The 15,993-nt window shown below is 44.3% G+C and overlaps 1 protein-coding gene across 2 annotated transcripts in view; it reads right to left on the bottom strand.

The window, feature by feature from the left end:
• Positions 1-15,602, bottom strand: part of LOC108934075 (kelch-like protein 13) — a 48,458-nt gene extending 32,856 nt beyond the window's left edge. Inside the window, exons 1-2 of one of the 2 annotated variants that reach the window (XM_018751578.2) lie at positions 15,501-15,602; positions 9,826-9,894 (exon numbers count right to left, since the gene is read on the bottom strand). In XM_018751578.2, the coding sequence (XP_018607094.1) occupies positions 9,826-9,878 (53 nt within the window). In that variant the 5' untranslated portion in view covers positions 9,879-9,894; positions 15,501-15,602. The remainder of the gene's footprint in view (positions 1-9,825; positions 9,895-15,500) is intronic. The other variant, XM_018751580.2, reaches the window with a different exon arrangement.
• Between the last annotated feature and the right edge of the window lie 391 nt (positions 15,603-15,993).

Genomic DNA, 15,993 nt, shown 5'->3' with positions numbered 1-15,993 from the left:
CGGTTCCGCATCCCCCGACCCACCGGGAGCAATGAAAGGTCCAGCGGCGTGACCTTGTCTCAAACCCTCCAATGGAAGAAAAAAAAGGACGGGTAGGGGGCTGTAGCCCCAGCCATTCCCTGTGAAAACTACCCAGTGTGAGCTCCCCCCTGCCAGTGGGGGTGATGGGACAACCTGCAGCCCCACCCACAGCGAGTTAATGATTACGCTCGCTATGAAATGTGCCGAGGCCTCCCTGCTCTACACACTCCCCTTAAAGTTCTGGGCCACCGATGACAGCGTGGACACCGTGAGCCACAAGCGCAGAAGGCTCTGAACTGGCACCACGAGGGTCCCCTACAACCCTTCCTCTGTTCAAAAGCACTGCCTTACCCAATACCTAACCCCCCCCCCCCCCCCCTTCTTGCCTTCACCTCATTCTGGCCAATTTTATTGGAAATTAATATCAGGAGAAAAGTACAGCTAGTAGTGTAGTGGTTAAAACAGCTGCCTTTGGACCCAAAGGTCGCAGGTTCGAATTTCACCTCCAGCTGTAGTACCCTTGAGCAAGGTACTTACTCTAAAATTGCTCCAGAAAAATGACCCAGTTGTATAAAGGGGCAAATAATTGTAACTTTAACACTGTAAGTTGCTTTGCAGAAAAACGTCAGCTAAATGAATAAATGTCAATGAGAGGACGCAACTCTGCTCTGAACAGAAATCAAAAACGTCAGAACAACAACTTAATGTTAGTCCCTCTGAGCTAACCCAGAATTATTAAATTAATAAAAACGTTTGTATTTGTTATTATTTCAGAATAATTACAAATAAATTTAAAATCCACTGAAAAACACGCTGCAGTGGAGGCTGACTGATTCATTCATTTACCAGTATCAAGAGCTGATATTGGGCCTGAAGATCACGCTTGCTAATTTTGAGTACAAACCAAATGCACTTCTGTTGATCGCAAGTGACTGAAAGCGAAAACTACGAAGACCATTTTTCCATGCAGCATTTAAGAAATTTGGCCGGCTTTAATTGCGCTTCATTTAATTTCCTTTATCTGTTCCGTCTTGTTTGTTTCTCCACATTACACGTTACACCAAGCAGCAAATTTGAGATCTGGGAGACGTAGCAGGGCTGGACCTTAGAGTTCATTGCCGCTTGCTTCCTGTTTCCACTGCAGGATCACGGTCTCCTCACCAACAAACAGAGTTCATCGTCATCCGTTACCGGTGGGCTGACAGATTTGAGTCGAGTCCCCTCCCTTGGTGACAGCTTGCAGTTCATTCTGCCTTGGAGGAAGCTCTACTGCATTGGACCAACCCCAAATCTAGCAAAACGCAGACAATGATCCCAGGCAACGGCAACATCACTCCAAAACAGCTGAATTCGTATACATCAATATATAAATTCACATTACCTTCCTCAGGATGTAGGAAATGAGACTTGGATATACCCTGACATTATTAAATTCATTTCAGACTGGGAGGAACTACTTCGGTTGCCAAGGAGACCTGCTGATGCTAATCTCATTGGAAAACCCAGGAAATCCTTCCACTGAGCCTTCATACTTCTCAGTCCATTGCGAGAGGACAATTTGTTTTTTTTTTTTTTTTTAAATGCAACACAATTAATTCAATCATTCTCTGTAATGCATTTAAACTGCATTGACACAACCACGAATATTTCTCTTTGATAAACACTCAAGAACGGCTAATAAAATCAAGGGAGTGCTCTGCTGGCAGTAAATTTGCATCTACCCTTGATAAGCTAAGTGCGACGGTTACTTGCACATGGTCTATTTGGAATGGCCGCGTCGCTCTTCTTAGAGACGCTGTCGTGAACACCAATGGCTATAATTCATCTGAAACAGATTAGGCCTGTTTAAAATGCGCCGTCGGGCTCCCTGAACGCATTCGAGACAAGGGGGATTCGCGGCGCTTCCACGATGGTACCACGCAAGGCCAAGTCGGTACATTCAGCAATGCACGTCCAGGGTCGCCGCCAGCGAAGCGGGGCTTTGATCTCCGGGAGAGATTACCTTCCTCGAATCGATGGCGCCCTTATCAGTATTCCACACTAGGACCTGCAACATCATCCATCTTTTTTTTTTCTTCTCCTCCTCCTAAATACCTGGTAGTTCGGGGACGGGGGCAGGGGGGTGACACGTGGACAGATAGCCTGTCGTCAGTGAATCGGGTCAGATGTTGGGTCGCATGGTCAGCAAGACAAATTGAGACCCAGAAAACACACAATGTTCTGTTTAAATGGTCCAAACTGCACTGCGAGGTGCCCTAACATAAAATGATACGTATTAGTTACTGGTAAATACAAATAAACAGGGTGAAAAATACCTTGGCGGGAACAGGGAGGCAGAGGCTTCACTAGGTTTTGCTCGGCTTCAGCGCCAGATTGCTTTCAATTATTTGGACAGCGAGTGAGCTCACCAGGGTTTTCAGGTGTAAACCAGAGACGAGGTTAAATATACTTCCAAACCAGCAGGATTCAGCCCAAAAGGAGCTGTTCGCTCACTGTAGAGAAACAGAAAACGGTAACGGCAGAGAACTCAATTTAAATAAATTGGAATATGATGCAAAGTTTTTCTGATCTTCCAGGGCTGAAATTGGTGCCGTTCAGACGGTAGTGAAGGATTACTTGGGGAACTGTTCTACTTCTGATTGCAAGAAACACTGGCAACAAAGGGGAAGCGCAGAGCGATAAACATAAACATGCCGCAAAGAGCGGTTCAGTGACCAGCGGAGAGCTGCGACTTTTTGGGGAAAAGGTCCCTGCAATGAGACAAAGTCACCCAGAACTCCCGCGTCCCTGCGCGCTAATCGGGAGCGATCTGCCCTGGAAACCTACATAAAGCAAGACACCCCCCGCCATCCAACACATCCTGATCCTTGAGGTGCACAACAACAAGCAGTTGTGAGAGATGAAGAAGGAGGGGGTGGGTGGAAGACAACAGCAGTCAGTCCTACATTTACATTTAGCTGATGTTTTTTGTAAAAGTGACTCTCAGCATTATGGGTACAATTATTTACCCATTTATACAGCTGCATAATTTTACTGGAGCAATTTAGGGTAAGTACCTTACATAGGGGTAGCACAGCTGGAGATGGGAATCAAACCTACAACCTTTGGGTGTAAAGGCAGTAGCTCTAAGCACTATGTAACCAGCTGTCCTGAAGCAATAAGAAACATTTATATAGCTGGGTAATTTTACTGGAGCAATTTAAGGCAAACGCCTTGCTCAAGGGTACTACAGTCTGTGGTGGGATTTGAAGCTGCAACCTTTTGGTTCACAGACAGTAACTGTAACCACTACGCTACTAGATATCACCAGGCAATAAGAAACATTCACACAGCTGGATAATTTTACTCTAACAAGTGAAGCTAAGCAGCTTGCTCAAGGATAGTACAGTTGTATGTGGGATTCAAACCTGCAACCTTTTGGTCAAAAGGCAGTAGCTCTAATCCCTACGCTACCGGATGCCCCAGGTTTAGCTCCGATACATTCTTGTGCTGTTAATTTCCGTCAAGGGGCACTCGCCAAGTCAAGAACTGCTCAGACAATGACTGACCGAGCGATGCTGGTAGCGTTGGATCATCTGGACTTGCGATGTGCCTCTTACTCAAATTAGATTTGTGAATGAGAGAGCACAGTGGGATACAAACAACTAGCGCTGCAGTAATCTATTTAGCCTGGCAATTTTGTTCATGCCATTTAGCTGACCGCAGGGCATTACAGAGGGTCTCCGCATACAAACGACGGCAACGCACTCTCAGCCATTGGCCAGCTATTTCCACCGAAGGATGAGAACATGGTACAGTTCACCGTTTACATCCGCTGCCCGAACGTGTCTGAGCGCAGAGACGTAATCCGCTCCAACGAGTGAAACGTATCCAGTGAGAAAACAATGCGAGGGCCAATTCTGCGATGAAGAAGCTTTTCGAAGTAGAGGGCACAGCGGTTAAGGAACTGAACATATGACCCACAACTGCTAATTTACAGCTGACTGAGGTACTGCTTCTCAGTTCCTTCAGTAAAATATACCACGAATAACCTGCTGCAAAGTACGTGGAGAGTAAAAGCTGGGGGGTGTCAGACTCCTTGGGTGAGAACTACAAGGTCTCCAGGTTTTGTTCCAAATGAACTATTTTAAATTAAATTAGTCTATTTACTATGATCGAACTGTTGAATTAATCCCAAAATACAAATCATGTGAAAGCAGAGAAGTGCTGTGATTTTTATTCATGTTTATGGTAAATTTATGCTAAGCAATTTACTAGCTTACATAAAAAATAGTTAATTACTCTGAATAATCAGTGATAACTCATTCATATCCCTTCAACAATTAAGTGCGATACAGCTTAAATAAGATAACTGACTCATCCGGATTTCACAACTAATCTTCGGCTTTTTCCCAAGGTCCACAAAACAACAAAGGAGGCTGTGCAACTGACAACTAGTCCTGCAACTATTTAAAGACAAACTTGACTCATTGTGATTTTTAAATACTTGCAGTGATTTTTTCCCAACTCTCTAAGTTTAATCAAAACAAATAATTTAAGAGCTCAAATGAGGCAAAAACCAGAACCTGCTCTGTACTACGTTAACAACAATTAATATTTAGCAGACCACTCCAACTCACTGCTCGACCCACACAACAGAATATCTCTCGCACACACGCACGCACGCACGCACACTAGAGGAACTTTTTAGAGTTGTCATCTACCTGAAACACGTCTTTGAACTGTGGGCGGAAACCAGAGCGCCCAGAGGAAACCCTACATGAACACAAGAATCACAGACAAACTCCACACAGGCTGAGCAGGAATCGAACCCATGTCCTCTCGCACCACCCAGGAGCTCTGAGACAGCAGCACTACTTGCTGTGACCCCCAGTGCCATCCACTATTAAGCCATTATTAACCTCCCCCCCTGTAGAAATTAGTGCATTGGTGTGCTAAATTAAACCTGTTGGAAAAAGAAAATAATTTTAATTTGAGGAAAAGACACGCAACACGTGGATGAGAGGATACCCAAGTTATGAGTGCAGCCGAGATCACGGGCGCTAAAGCACAGCAGTTCACACTGCAATTTAGGAGGTGTTGTCACTGTCAAACCTGGTAGCCTGGAAACTTCCGTGCTGCAAGGAACTGGATATGAACTTTGTCCTACATACGTGAGAAAACATAAAAAAGGTGGAGAGAGGCGAGACAGTGGCAAGGGACAAGGAAGTAACAAGCAGATAAATGTACGCCACCTACTGGCAACTACAGGAACTGACTGTTTTGATTATTAAGACGAGCTGTGGGACGATTCCTTGCGGGGCACAAGGATGCTGCTCTTCATTCCAGCATCTGCTCCTCACTGCTTAATTAAGCAATTAATTAAATGATTTTCACAGTTTTACGTAAGATGCATTCAGAGCCATAACTGCATCAATTAGGACTTGGGGAAAAAAAAAAATTGCTCCATTGTCGGTCCCCTGACACCAGGGGCCAGCTGTGAGCGTGTGTGTTGAGAGCGGGGTCTTCATGGTTAAAATATAGAGATTAATTTGTTCGTTGATGAATCGAAATCACACGTTTTCAAAGTACGCGATAAGAGAATATCAATGCCTGGGAAAATTGGATGTGGGGGGGGAGAGAATAGCTGTTGCATAATTTCCCTGTGTTTAAAATCAACCACAAGAAGACATGTTGAGACTTGGTTGCAGCTTCAAGTACAGTCAAGACACTCATTCCAAATAAATATTTAAGAAAAAATGACTGGTGTGACAAATCATTTCTAAAAGTGTTTCTGCACATTTGGATTAAAATGCAATATTTTTCGAGGCTCTGTATAATCCACAATTAATCTACACCTGACATGTTTGAAAGCTGCTGACGTGCTTAGCGGCGAGAGCTCTGCACACTTGGGGAATCTCGTGTCTAAATGTAAGCAGGAACACATGGAATCTGCGGGCTGCTGAAAGACACCCCCCCGCAGGGTGTTAGGGAATCAGCGGCTGGAAGTGTCACCGGCCTACGGAGCCCGGCACGCTCGGCCTTCAGAACCGCTAATCTTGCCAGCCTTTACCCTGGTGGCGAAGTGGTGTTCCGAGACGACGCTTATCTGGACCCAGGAACGTGCGGAATTAAAAAGGATTCGTTTCACCGCCTGGGTATGAAAGGTGGCTCTCGGCACAGCCCGAGAACAATTTTGAAGCCTTGAGAGAGAACTTCACCTCTGCAGACTGTAGGACAGGGAGGAGTCGGCGTAGGGAAGGGGCTGTGCTTTCAGCGGAGATTATTACCGGAACGAAGCTCAAGACCACTTGGAGGACACTGGTCTGAAAGCCTGAAATTTTTCCCAGAGACTTTTATAAACTTAAACGTATATGAAGTACTCACATTTCTTTAATAAATGTAGCTATTAAACACCAAGGTCCGTTGTGGATGGTTTATATCATATACACAGGCCAGGTGTTAGCACTGTGGTTACAGCTAGTGCCTTTGGACCCAATGGTCGCAGGTTCGATTCCCCCCCGGCTGTAGTACGCTCGAGCAAGGCACCTACCCTAAATTACTCCGGTGAAAATTACCCAGGTGTATATAGGGGGAAATAATTGTAATTAATTTAACACTGTGACTCACTTTGGAAAAAAGAAGCAGCTAAATGGATTAAATGTACTATATATATATATATATATATATATATATACATATATATATATATATATATATATATACATATATATACACACACACACACACACACACTTAGTTTTGTCAACCCAAAATAACCAAGTGGTCACTGCTTAAAACAATAGATTAATGTGATATATGCCGCTCAGATTACCATATATATATATTTAGTTGTACGGCCACATTTTACTCGGGCAGTTGTTTCACAAATCTATGACGACTGAAGGCAATTTACGTGTAAGTAACGGAAAAAAGTAGTCATGAAGTGACTTTGCCTGCGTCGCTACACACTAAACACTGCTCTGCAGAGACACAGAATTCCTACCAACTCCAGCATTATTTTCAATTATTTTATTCTGAAACATCTGTAAGTAGCAGACCTAGACATTTATGGAACTCGATGAAAGATGGAAAAATTAAACAGGCACGGCTGTTGACGAAGTGGTTATTACAGTTGCTGCCTTAGGATCCAAAGGTCGGATGTTTGATCCCCCCCTCTGGCTGCAATACTGTAGAGAAAGGTACTTACCCTAAAATTGCTCCGGTAAAAATGACCAAGCTGTATAAATGGGCAAATACTGTAATTCTAAGTACCTTAACAAGGGAAAAAAATCATCAGCTAAATGAATGCATATAAATGTAGGACTCGTCCAGGGACTAACCAGAAGTAGTTACCTCTGGGCTACAATTTTTACCAGGAACTTGTGACAATTATAGCACAAATTAAGAAGACCATGGCGTTACGGAAGCGCTCTTCTTCAGCTCCAGCTTTAGCAATCTTCCCGCCAGACCTTGTTAGCGTTCTCCAAGCTTTCGCTCCGTGCTGAACGCACGCCAGTCCTACCACACGCACTCTGGCCAGATTACTGTCGCCTAGCAACCACTTCCATGCAGCTTGCTGCCTTCGGTCAAGTTAAAGGATAGCAGAAAGGCAACGGGAAGTTTGACTGACTGCTGCGATGTGCTCTCACGGCAACTGTAGCCTGCTGTCGAGCCCTGACCCCTCAGAGCTGATCACTGAAGCACCTAAAAAGAAACCTAAGGGTGCCGTTCACAAGGTCAGGAAGTTTAACGACAGTGATGGAATGAGAAACCCTCAATTCCGGGCCAAACCACAGGATTTATCTGCAATTTACACCCCAACAACTTATGACACAGCCTCATCTGTGTCTCAGAAACAAACGTGAGAGGCGACCGTGTGCACACAAGCAGCGCACACGGCAAAGGGGTCTACCATCTACACGGGGTGCAAAAACAACCAGTGAACCATGGTATGGTATAGTCAACACTTTGCTGAGCTGTCAGCTGGGGACACTGATGGTTTTGAATGCATGAGGAAAAAAGTTAATATTCCGATTTGAAATCTAGATTGGGGTGAAGGTAGGAATCGTGTTCAGGATGACTTTCAACTCATGCATTACACAGTGGTACTGCTGCCCCCAGGACCAGGCAGACTTTCGAACACCACTGGACTGGTCTAAAGACTCACAGCCTGATAATATCATAAGCAGCGCAGTGATTAATCCAGTTGTTAAGACTGTAAATTACTTGCATTTTTGTAATTCCCCCCCTGACATTCAGAGTCATATACTTCTGAAGTATGTTCCTTCTATAACGATACCATTTATTCCAGTCTAGGAATTATTATCTACACTTACTCATATAGCTGATGCTTTTCTCCAAAGAAAGAGAAAATGTTATTTACAAATATTTACCTATTGATACAACTGGGTAATTTTACTGGAGTAATTTTAGGGCAACTACCTTGCTCTAGGGTACTACAGCTGGAGGAGGGGATCAAGCCTATGGCCTCTGGATCCAAAGACAGCAACTCTAACCAAGGTACTTACTCTTTGCCCCAGTAAAAACCACACACACACACACACACACACACACACACACACACACACACACACATTTTCGAACCGCTTGTCCCATACAGGGTCGCGGGGAACCGGAGCCAACCTGGGGCGTAAAGCCGGAGGGGTAGGGGACACACCCAGGACAGGACACCAGTCCGTCGCAAGGCACCCCAAGCGGGACTCAAACCCCAGACCCACTAGAGAGCAGGACCCGGTCCAACCCACTGCACCACCAGTAAAAACCATACAGCTGTATAAATGAGTAAATCATTGTAAGTAGTTTAACAATATTAAGGCACTTTGGAGAAAATTGCCAACTAAATGAATAAGTAATAATAAAATGAAAAAATGATACAATCCAGCAATTTTGCCTGTAGAGGTATAACTGTATACTGTATGTAAATGTATGTATTATAAAGAAAAGAATCAAAAATCATAATTCTACATGCTTTTACAAACTACATAGATCACGACACAATATTTAAGCCAAGTTTCTGAGGAACTCAGGCCTTCTGTTTGCACTGTGAATACTAAGAAGCTCGTAGCTGAAAAGCAGCCATGTCTTTTGTGAGGCATTAATGACCCAGTGTTCAACAGCATTGTCAGCGTCCCAGGAAACTTTCAGGAGGTTTCGGAAAAACTTCTGTGGAGTTGAGCACTCGACAGCACACGCTGTTTAAGCTTTTTAAGATGCAGCCAAAAGACGACACTAAGACGACAAGATTCACTCTGTCATTTTGCACAAAATTAATCCAACGGCTCTAAAAACAAAGTTCATGTGACAAGAAATTCTATGTGACAACACTAAAAGTTCCAGCGCAACACAGTTCAGTTGCCATTGTTCTTACTGAAGGCTAATCTTAGCATTAAAGCACAAAAGGTCAAGCACTGTCAAGGTAAAAACTGACAATGAAAAATGTGTTCAATTTCTTGGGGAAGCGGGGGGGGGGAAAAAAAAAAATCAAGTGTATGGGAGATGCATTTTGAAATGTGACGAGTTCTCTTTGTACCAATTGGCTCGAGCCACGGAAATCAGTGCGGTTTGTCGCAGACTGCCGGGATTGTGGGAAAGAAGCAGGGTGGCAGAGCCACAGCAGCGCGTCAGGAGACGGTCACCAAATATGGCCACTGAACACTGTACACAAACATCTTGTCTAGGGAAAGATGTTACTCAGCAGCACAAATTTCCAGAGAAACCCAAAATAGAGCTGTCATCTCCAGAAAAAAAATTTCAAGTCACCAACGACCAGCAGCAATGAGAAACACACACACGGAACAGTACCTCTCACGAGGCCTGACGAACAGTGCTTCCCCTCGACGCACACCGTGGTCCATGCCCCTCACTGCCTCCCTGAAAGACAGCAGGTTGTGACATGACTTCTGGAACACTCCATCAGTGGTGATGTACACAGGCAGATTTGCAACCTTCCTCATTTAAAAAAATACTGTAAAAATCAAATGGAAATGCAATGCAAGTCTCGGTGTAAAAATGTGAAAATATATGATTTTTATACCTTTCTCAAACGTATAGATTTGCCTTAGCACAAAACAGCGCTCCTTGGCATGTGATGTCAGTTCTCAAACAAAACAATATTTAATTTATTGACAGAACACAGGTTCTAATTTAAGTAACTTTTATGACAACACATCTAATCACACAACATCCAATCAACAACTTAATACACAATGTGACTCTGCCAATAAATTCAATTTGTTTCACACCAAAAAGTACAAGATTCATACAGTTTTTTTTTTTTTTTTTTTTTTAAATCAGTCTTTTTATGGAAGCTGTTCATGCACTGTGGGGCGCGGTGGTGCAGCAGTTTGGCTGGGTCCCGCTCTTTGATGGGTCGGGGGTTTGAGTCCTGCTTGGGGTGCCTTGCGACGGACTGGCGTCCCGTCCCGGGTGTGTCCCCTCCCCTCCACCCCTGCGCCCTGGGATGCCAGGTTAGGCTCCGGTTCACTACAACCCCTGCCTGGGACAAGAGGTTTCAGACTCTGTGTGTGTGTGTGTGTGTGTGTGTGTGTGTGTGTGTGTGTGTGTGTGTGTGTCTGTGTGTGTTCCTACACTGTCAGTTGCTAAAAGGAGCTCAGCTTAAACTAAGGACACAGAAATGAAAATTAAAAGACACACAACATCTGCAGCGAATGTTAAAGAGATTCAGCATCAGAAGAAGGCAGACTGTTTTCATACATGACAAAGCTTTAAAAAAAAAAAAAAAGAAATATATGTATTTTTATAGTCAGATTCAATCTCTCCCTTCTTTCTCAATGAAAATAATCCCTACAACACTGAGTGTGTAACGTTTAAATTCCGCTGCAAGCAGTTTGCATCTTTGAACTGTCAGGTCGGTGTCACAGAAATTATGTTACTTTGCTTCCCCGCAAGAGCGTGTGAAAGACGGCGTTTAAGAGAAATTGGACTTAAATGTCATTAGTGGAAAGGAAGTAACGTCTGAAATGCAGTCCTGCAAAAAATAAATAAATAAAAGTGCTTTATGATCAAAAGCACTCCAGTCACAGCAGTCACTTTAATGTTTTTTTTTTTTTTTACAGCTTGCAAAGTGTTACCATATGGCACTCTGCTTGGCCCACACTTAACTGGGCACCCTGGGCCATCTGTCCGGGCCAAACCCTGCTGGTACTGGCTATGATGATTAGAATTGAGATCAGCTGGCAAGATAACTGGGCCCTGGTCTCAGGAGCAAAAGTTCATGGCCTAAAAGAATACAGAGGAAATCTCTTTTCGGCTGCAAATAAGTCTCACTCAGTGGATATTAATATATATAAAAAATACTGTAAAAGGAGCAAAAGATGTGCAAAATCCCACTCACCAAAGTAAGAGATTCACACTTCCCAAAGTAGGAACTACAGTTCGCTGTACAATATAACATTATGGACAAGCTGACAAAGATCACCCCTCAATATGCTGCAATGATTTACTTTAAAAGCCACACATTTGGGCAATTAACGATTTTTTCCCACCGGAGTTATGAACATTACAAATGTTATTACTATCAGTGCTTTTGGTATTAGGCGGCATGGTGGTGGAGCGGATAGCAGTGGTGCTTCACAGCTGTGGATTTTGATGCAGGTTTGCTGTGTCCAAAGAGACACCTTTCCAGGAGACTGGTGACTCTAAATTGCCCTTAATGTACAGTATTTGTATATGAGTGAACATACCCTGGGGGGGGTGCGGTGGTGCGATGGGCTTGGCCAGGTCCTGTTCTCTGATGGGTCTGGGGTTCGAGTCCCGCTTGGGGTGCCTTGTGATGGACTGGCATCCCATCCTGGGGGTGTCCCCTCTCCCTCCAGCCCTATGCCCTGTGTTGCCAGATTAGGCTCTGGCCCGCCGCAACCCCACTCAGGACAAGCGGCTTCAGCCAATGTGTGTGTGTGTGTGTGTGTGTGTGTGTGTGAGAGAACGTACCCTACCCGACATCCTAAATGGACGCAGACCACCACAGCTAAGCATGCCAAAATATAATAACAGGTGTCACTCCTTTGCACAAGCTCATGCAAAAATTCTGGGCCTCAGGCATTGCAGTAGTTAAGGAGCTGGAATCAATGGCTTCCATTTCCCCGTTCAGATTACAATATAATTTTGCTTCAGTAAATACGAAGCATATAGTTATGTACAGAGTTAAAGAAGGTGATCACTTACTCAGTACTAAAGAGCAAGACCTTGAGGTTTGAAAAGTCCACCACTTCTGCAGAAGTTCCGCTGAACCAAACACTTATCTGCATGGCATCATAAAACCAGCTATATGAAAATCCTGTAAACCACACACACACCTTTAATAATCAATGCAACACAAATTGAAGCACCTAAATGATATAGAGTAATGCAGAGTCATTCAGACTCTCGCAGCAGTTCTCCAAGTACTTTGGGCTCTTTAGCAGTACTCTGAGGCTGCTTCTCGGATTTACCAAATGTCTCACTGAAAGTGGAAGTCAAACCTGCAGAGTACAGCCTCATGGTTTCTCTCTAGTGCCCAACCAAGACTTTGTACTTCCTTTATTACAAAACACGGCCTTCTTTACACTGAACAAGACTAGCTTAGCACTTCCGAGGAGAAGTGAGAGAAAAAACACTTCTCTTCATACAAAACTGAATTAGGAAGTCAGCAGAAGCTTTGTGTAATGACAGAAAATGCAATTTGGACAGAAACTTAAAAATGGGACACTGTTTCAATCTGTTGTTCAGTGCTGCCTTTATGTTCGGCGGCAGCTCGGGCCTATTGTAGTACACAGCTCGCTGTCGCAGATGTCCTACCTGTCTATTGTTGCAGATGACAACGTTCTACACAACTGTATGCCTAGGCAGTGGCATTTACATTCATTCATTTAGCAGACGCTTTTCTCCAAAGCGACGTACATCTCACTGACCACCATTTCCACTGGCGATGCCAGCGGACGGAATAAACAAACCAGGAAGGCTGTCTGGCAGTTAGGCTGAACTCCCTGGAGGCGGCAATGCAGAGATGAACCCTCAAGAAACTCCGAGTCATCTTGACTGGCCCTGTGCATGCCGCCCCGGACACACAGAGAAGTACATTTAGGAACAATTGGTCCACTCCTGCTGTGCCAAGGAGCACTACCTAATGCGTCCCTCCATTGTTGGGCTGGTACTGACCTCTTACTGCCCATTTGGTATTGAGCTCTCAGTACGACATTTTGTTTCTCCACCCAGTCTATTTTTTTGCACTCTTTCAAAATTGTCTGAATATTATATTTATTTATTCCTGTGTTATTCCAGTGCCTTCTGTTACTACATTGATGTACGTATGTGTGCTGCTGCAGTCCTGTGCAATTTGTTTTTGGATCAATAAAATTGTGTAATGCACTCATCATATTTTTTCTCTGAGATGTGCACCGTTTGGGAGAAAAGCATCTGCTAAATGAATCAAATGTAAATAAAGTGCATCCATCTATCCATCTACGTCATGCCGATGAAATAAAAAAATAGTAATGTTAGAATATTATCCAGCTTTTCATCTTTGTAGCTTTTAACTACCCACATCAGTTAACAGTATGATGGGGAGACCGTGTTTCAGACCTGAGACCCTCCGGCGCTCCCAAGTGGAGGTGTCCTGCTGTAGACTCACAGGCTGTTACAAGGGCTTGCAGCATCCTCATCTAACAAAATACACTCATAAAACAATTCATGTAAAACTCTTCCATCTTTCCATCAGGCACAACAACCATCACAGCATGATGCTCAGAGCAATTCCTCAGACAACAACAGACATTTGTCAGCATTACGGCTCAGTATTCTCCATATTTACACTAGGTTTGTCTCACATGACTGGTTTCCAAAACAGCTCCGTGTCACAAAGAGATCTGAAGAGTTAATGTGTTGTTTTGCAAGCAAGGAGAGTAAGACGTGGCCAGGCATGGGTATAAGACGACCAATGTAAGAAGATTAAGGCTTTAGTAGTAAATTTGCAGCTTTGGTAAGGCTTAATTCAAAGCACTCATGTGACTGGGGCTGCTGTTACGGGTTCGACGGCTGCTCGCAGCTGGCAAAGGGCCTGACAAATACTGTACTTAGGCAAATATGTTTTTTTTTTTTTTTTTTACATTGCTGAGACTGAAGTACAATGAACAAGCCCAAAACCCAAAGGCTGAAGACTTCGACCCGGAGGATTCGATATCTAACGTATACGCTCTTTTATATATAAACATATATTATGCATTTAACATGACATATCTGTGACATTCCTTCAAATGTGAAAAACCCATTGAGATGTTTTCCCACAGGCTTAGCCTTAGTTACTCTACAGAAACACTTCAGTAAGGATTTATCAAGGTGATTAAGACCTTGGGTTGAGTTGCACTGGAACCCATTCAGCTTTTATCTATAATCAATTTTTCTCCATCTGAACACATTTACCAGTTTCCCTAACCCTAACTTTCACGTGTGTACAACTTGTGGTAATGACAAGAACTAGTCCTAGGTAGCCAAAACTGTTGCGTGTTGGAGTAAAAATTACCCTGCTGCAAACCGCGGTGATTGTAGTTATCTTCTCGTAACATTTGAAGTTGCTTTGGTTTGGAGAAAAGCGTCAGCGAAATGAATAAATATAAATAAATGGTGTAACAGCATTAGGCTAGCCTAGGGAATCAACGATGTTTTACAACGATGAATGAAATATTACAATTTTAAATTTTGCACGCGGACACCACAAATTCAACAGACTCGTCGTCTGAAGCGAAGGCTTAAGAAAATGACAAACGAAACGTAAAACTGACAGGAAAAACAAAGGCGAAGTGAACGTCCGTAGAAACACACACTGGTACAGGTGAGTTTTAATATTTAATTATGCTCGTTGCTCACTGAGAGGAGCTCTGAAGTAATAAATAATATGTGTGAGGTAAACGAGAGGACGACGAAGGAATTACGCGGTCGGTACTGCGCTCCGTGACCCAGCGGGGACCGGGCGGACCGAGTCGGGACACACACACACACGCTCCCGGCTTTACTCTTAATCTACAACACATTCATTGATTCTGGATCTTATTTGCCTAAAATCCACGTTCAGAGCACTTGTTGTGTAACCTGGGAGCGCGCACACGTCCGGTTCACTTTTCTGTGGAACTTGACTTGACGTTCTAATTCTTGTGAAGTTCCACGCGACAGCGCCGAGTACCGCTGTGTTGCTTCTGCAAAACGAAACAGTATTAATTTTACTGGGAGGAACTGTACGTGAAGAAAGGCGAGCCCAGAAGCGCAAACAGCGACGTGTTTGTAATTTAAAAAAAGCGAGGAAGAGAGTTCCGAACAACGGGGGGGGAAAGTGGCATCAACGGCAACACGCGCGCTGCTCCGCGGCGCCGCTCTCGCTGTTGTTGTCGCGCGCCTCTCTGACACGCGCTCGCGCTCGCGCCCGCGCCCGGCCCGGACCCCCCGAAGGCAGCGAAACAAACAACAGTTGGAAATGTTTCGCGACCCACCTGCAAACAGCCGACTTTCTCCGGCTTTCGCCGCGGACTTCACGCCTGCGAAGCGGGCCTGCCTCTGCGGAGTCATTGGAGCGCGCGCGCACTGCACGCGCTGCGGCGGCGCACTGAGTGGAGAAAGCGGGCGTCAATCCCGCTTGAGCGCCGCACGCTTCCGTCGAAAGGCGGCCGAGCGAGCGCGGGAGGGCGGGATGTGCGGAGCGTCCGGCCCGCTGAAAACACGAAAAACTGCCAAGTTTTACTGTACCGTTCGACACGACTCTGCCGGTTAAAATGTAAAAGTCGTCTCCCATGAGTAAATGTCTTTTTTATTATATAGCATAGCAGAACTTTTTCGTATTGTTTTTAATGACCAAACTCGGAGACGCAACAGTCAGTGCCCCCCCCAGCAAGCGCTGTTATAATCTTAACAGACTAAGTTAAGTAAAATAATAGTAAATTTAAAACAAAAAATATAAAAACACGTTTTTGTAATTTGCATCTCTCG

Source organism: Scleropages formosus, chromosome 4 (genome assembly GCF_900964775.1).
Source record: "Scleropages formosus chromosome 4, fSclFor1.1, whole genome shotgun sequence".
Lineage (NCBI taxonomy): Eukaryota > Metazoa > Chordata > Actinopteri > Osteoglossiformes > Osteoglossidae > Scleropages > Scleropages formosus.
Note: the sequence above shows the minus strand (reverse complement) of the source record. Positions and strands in the feature narration are given on the sequence as shown.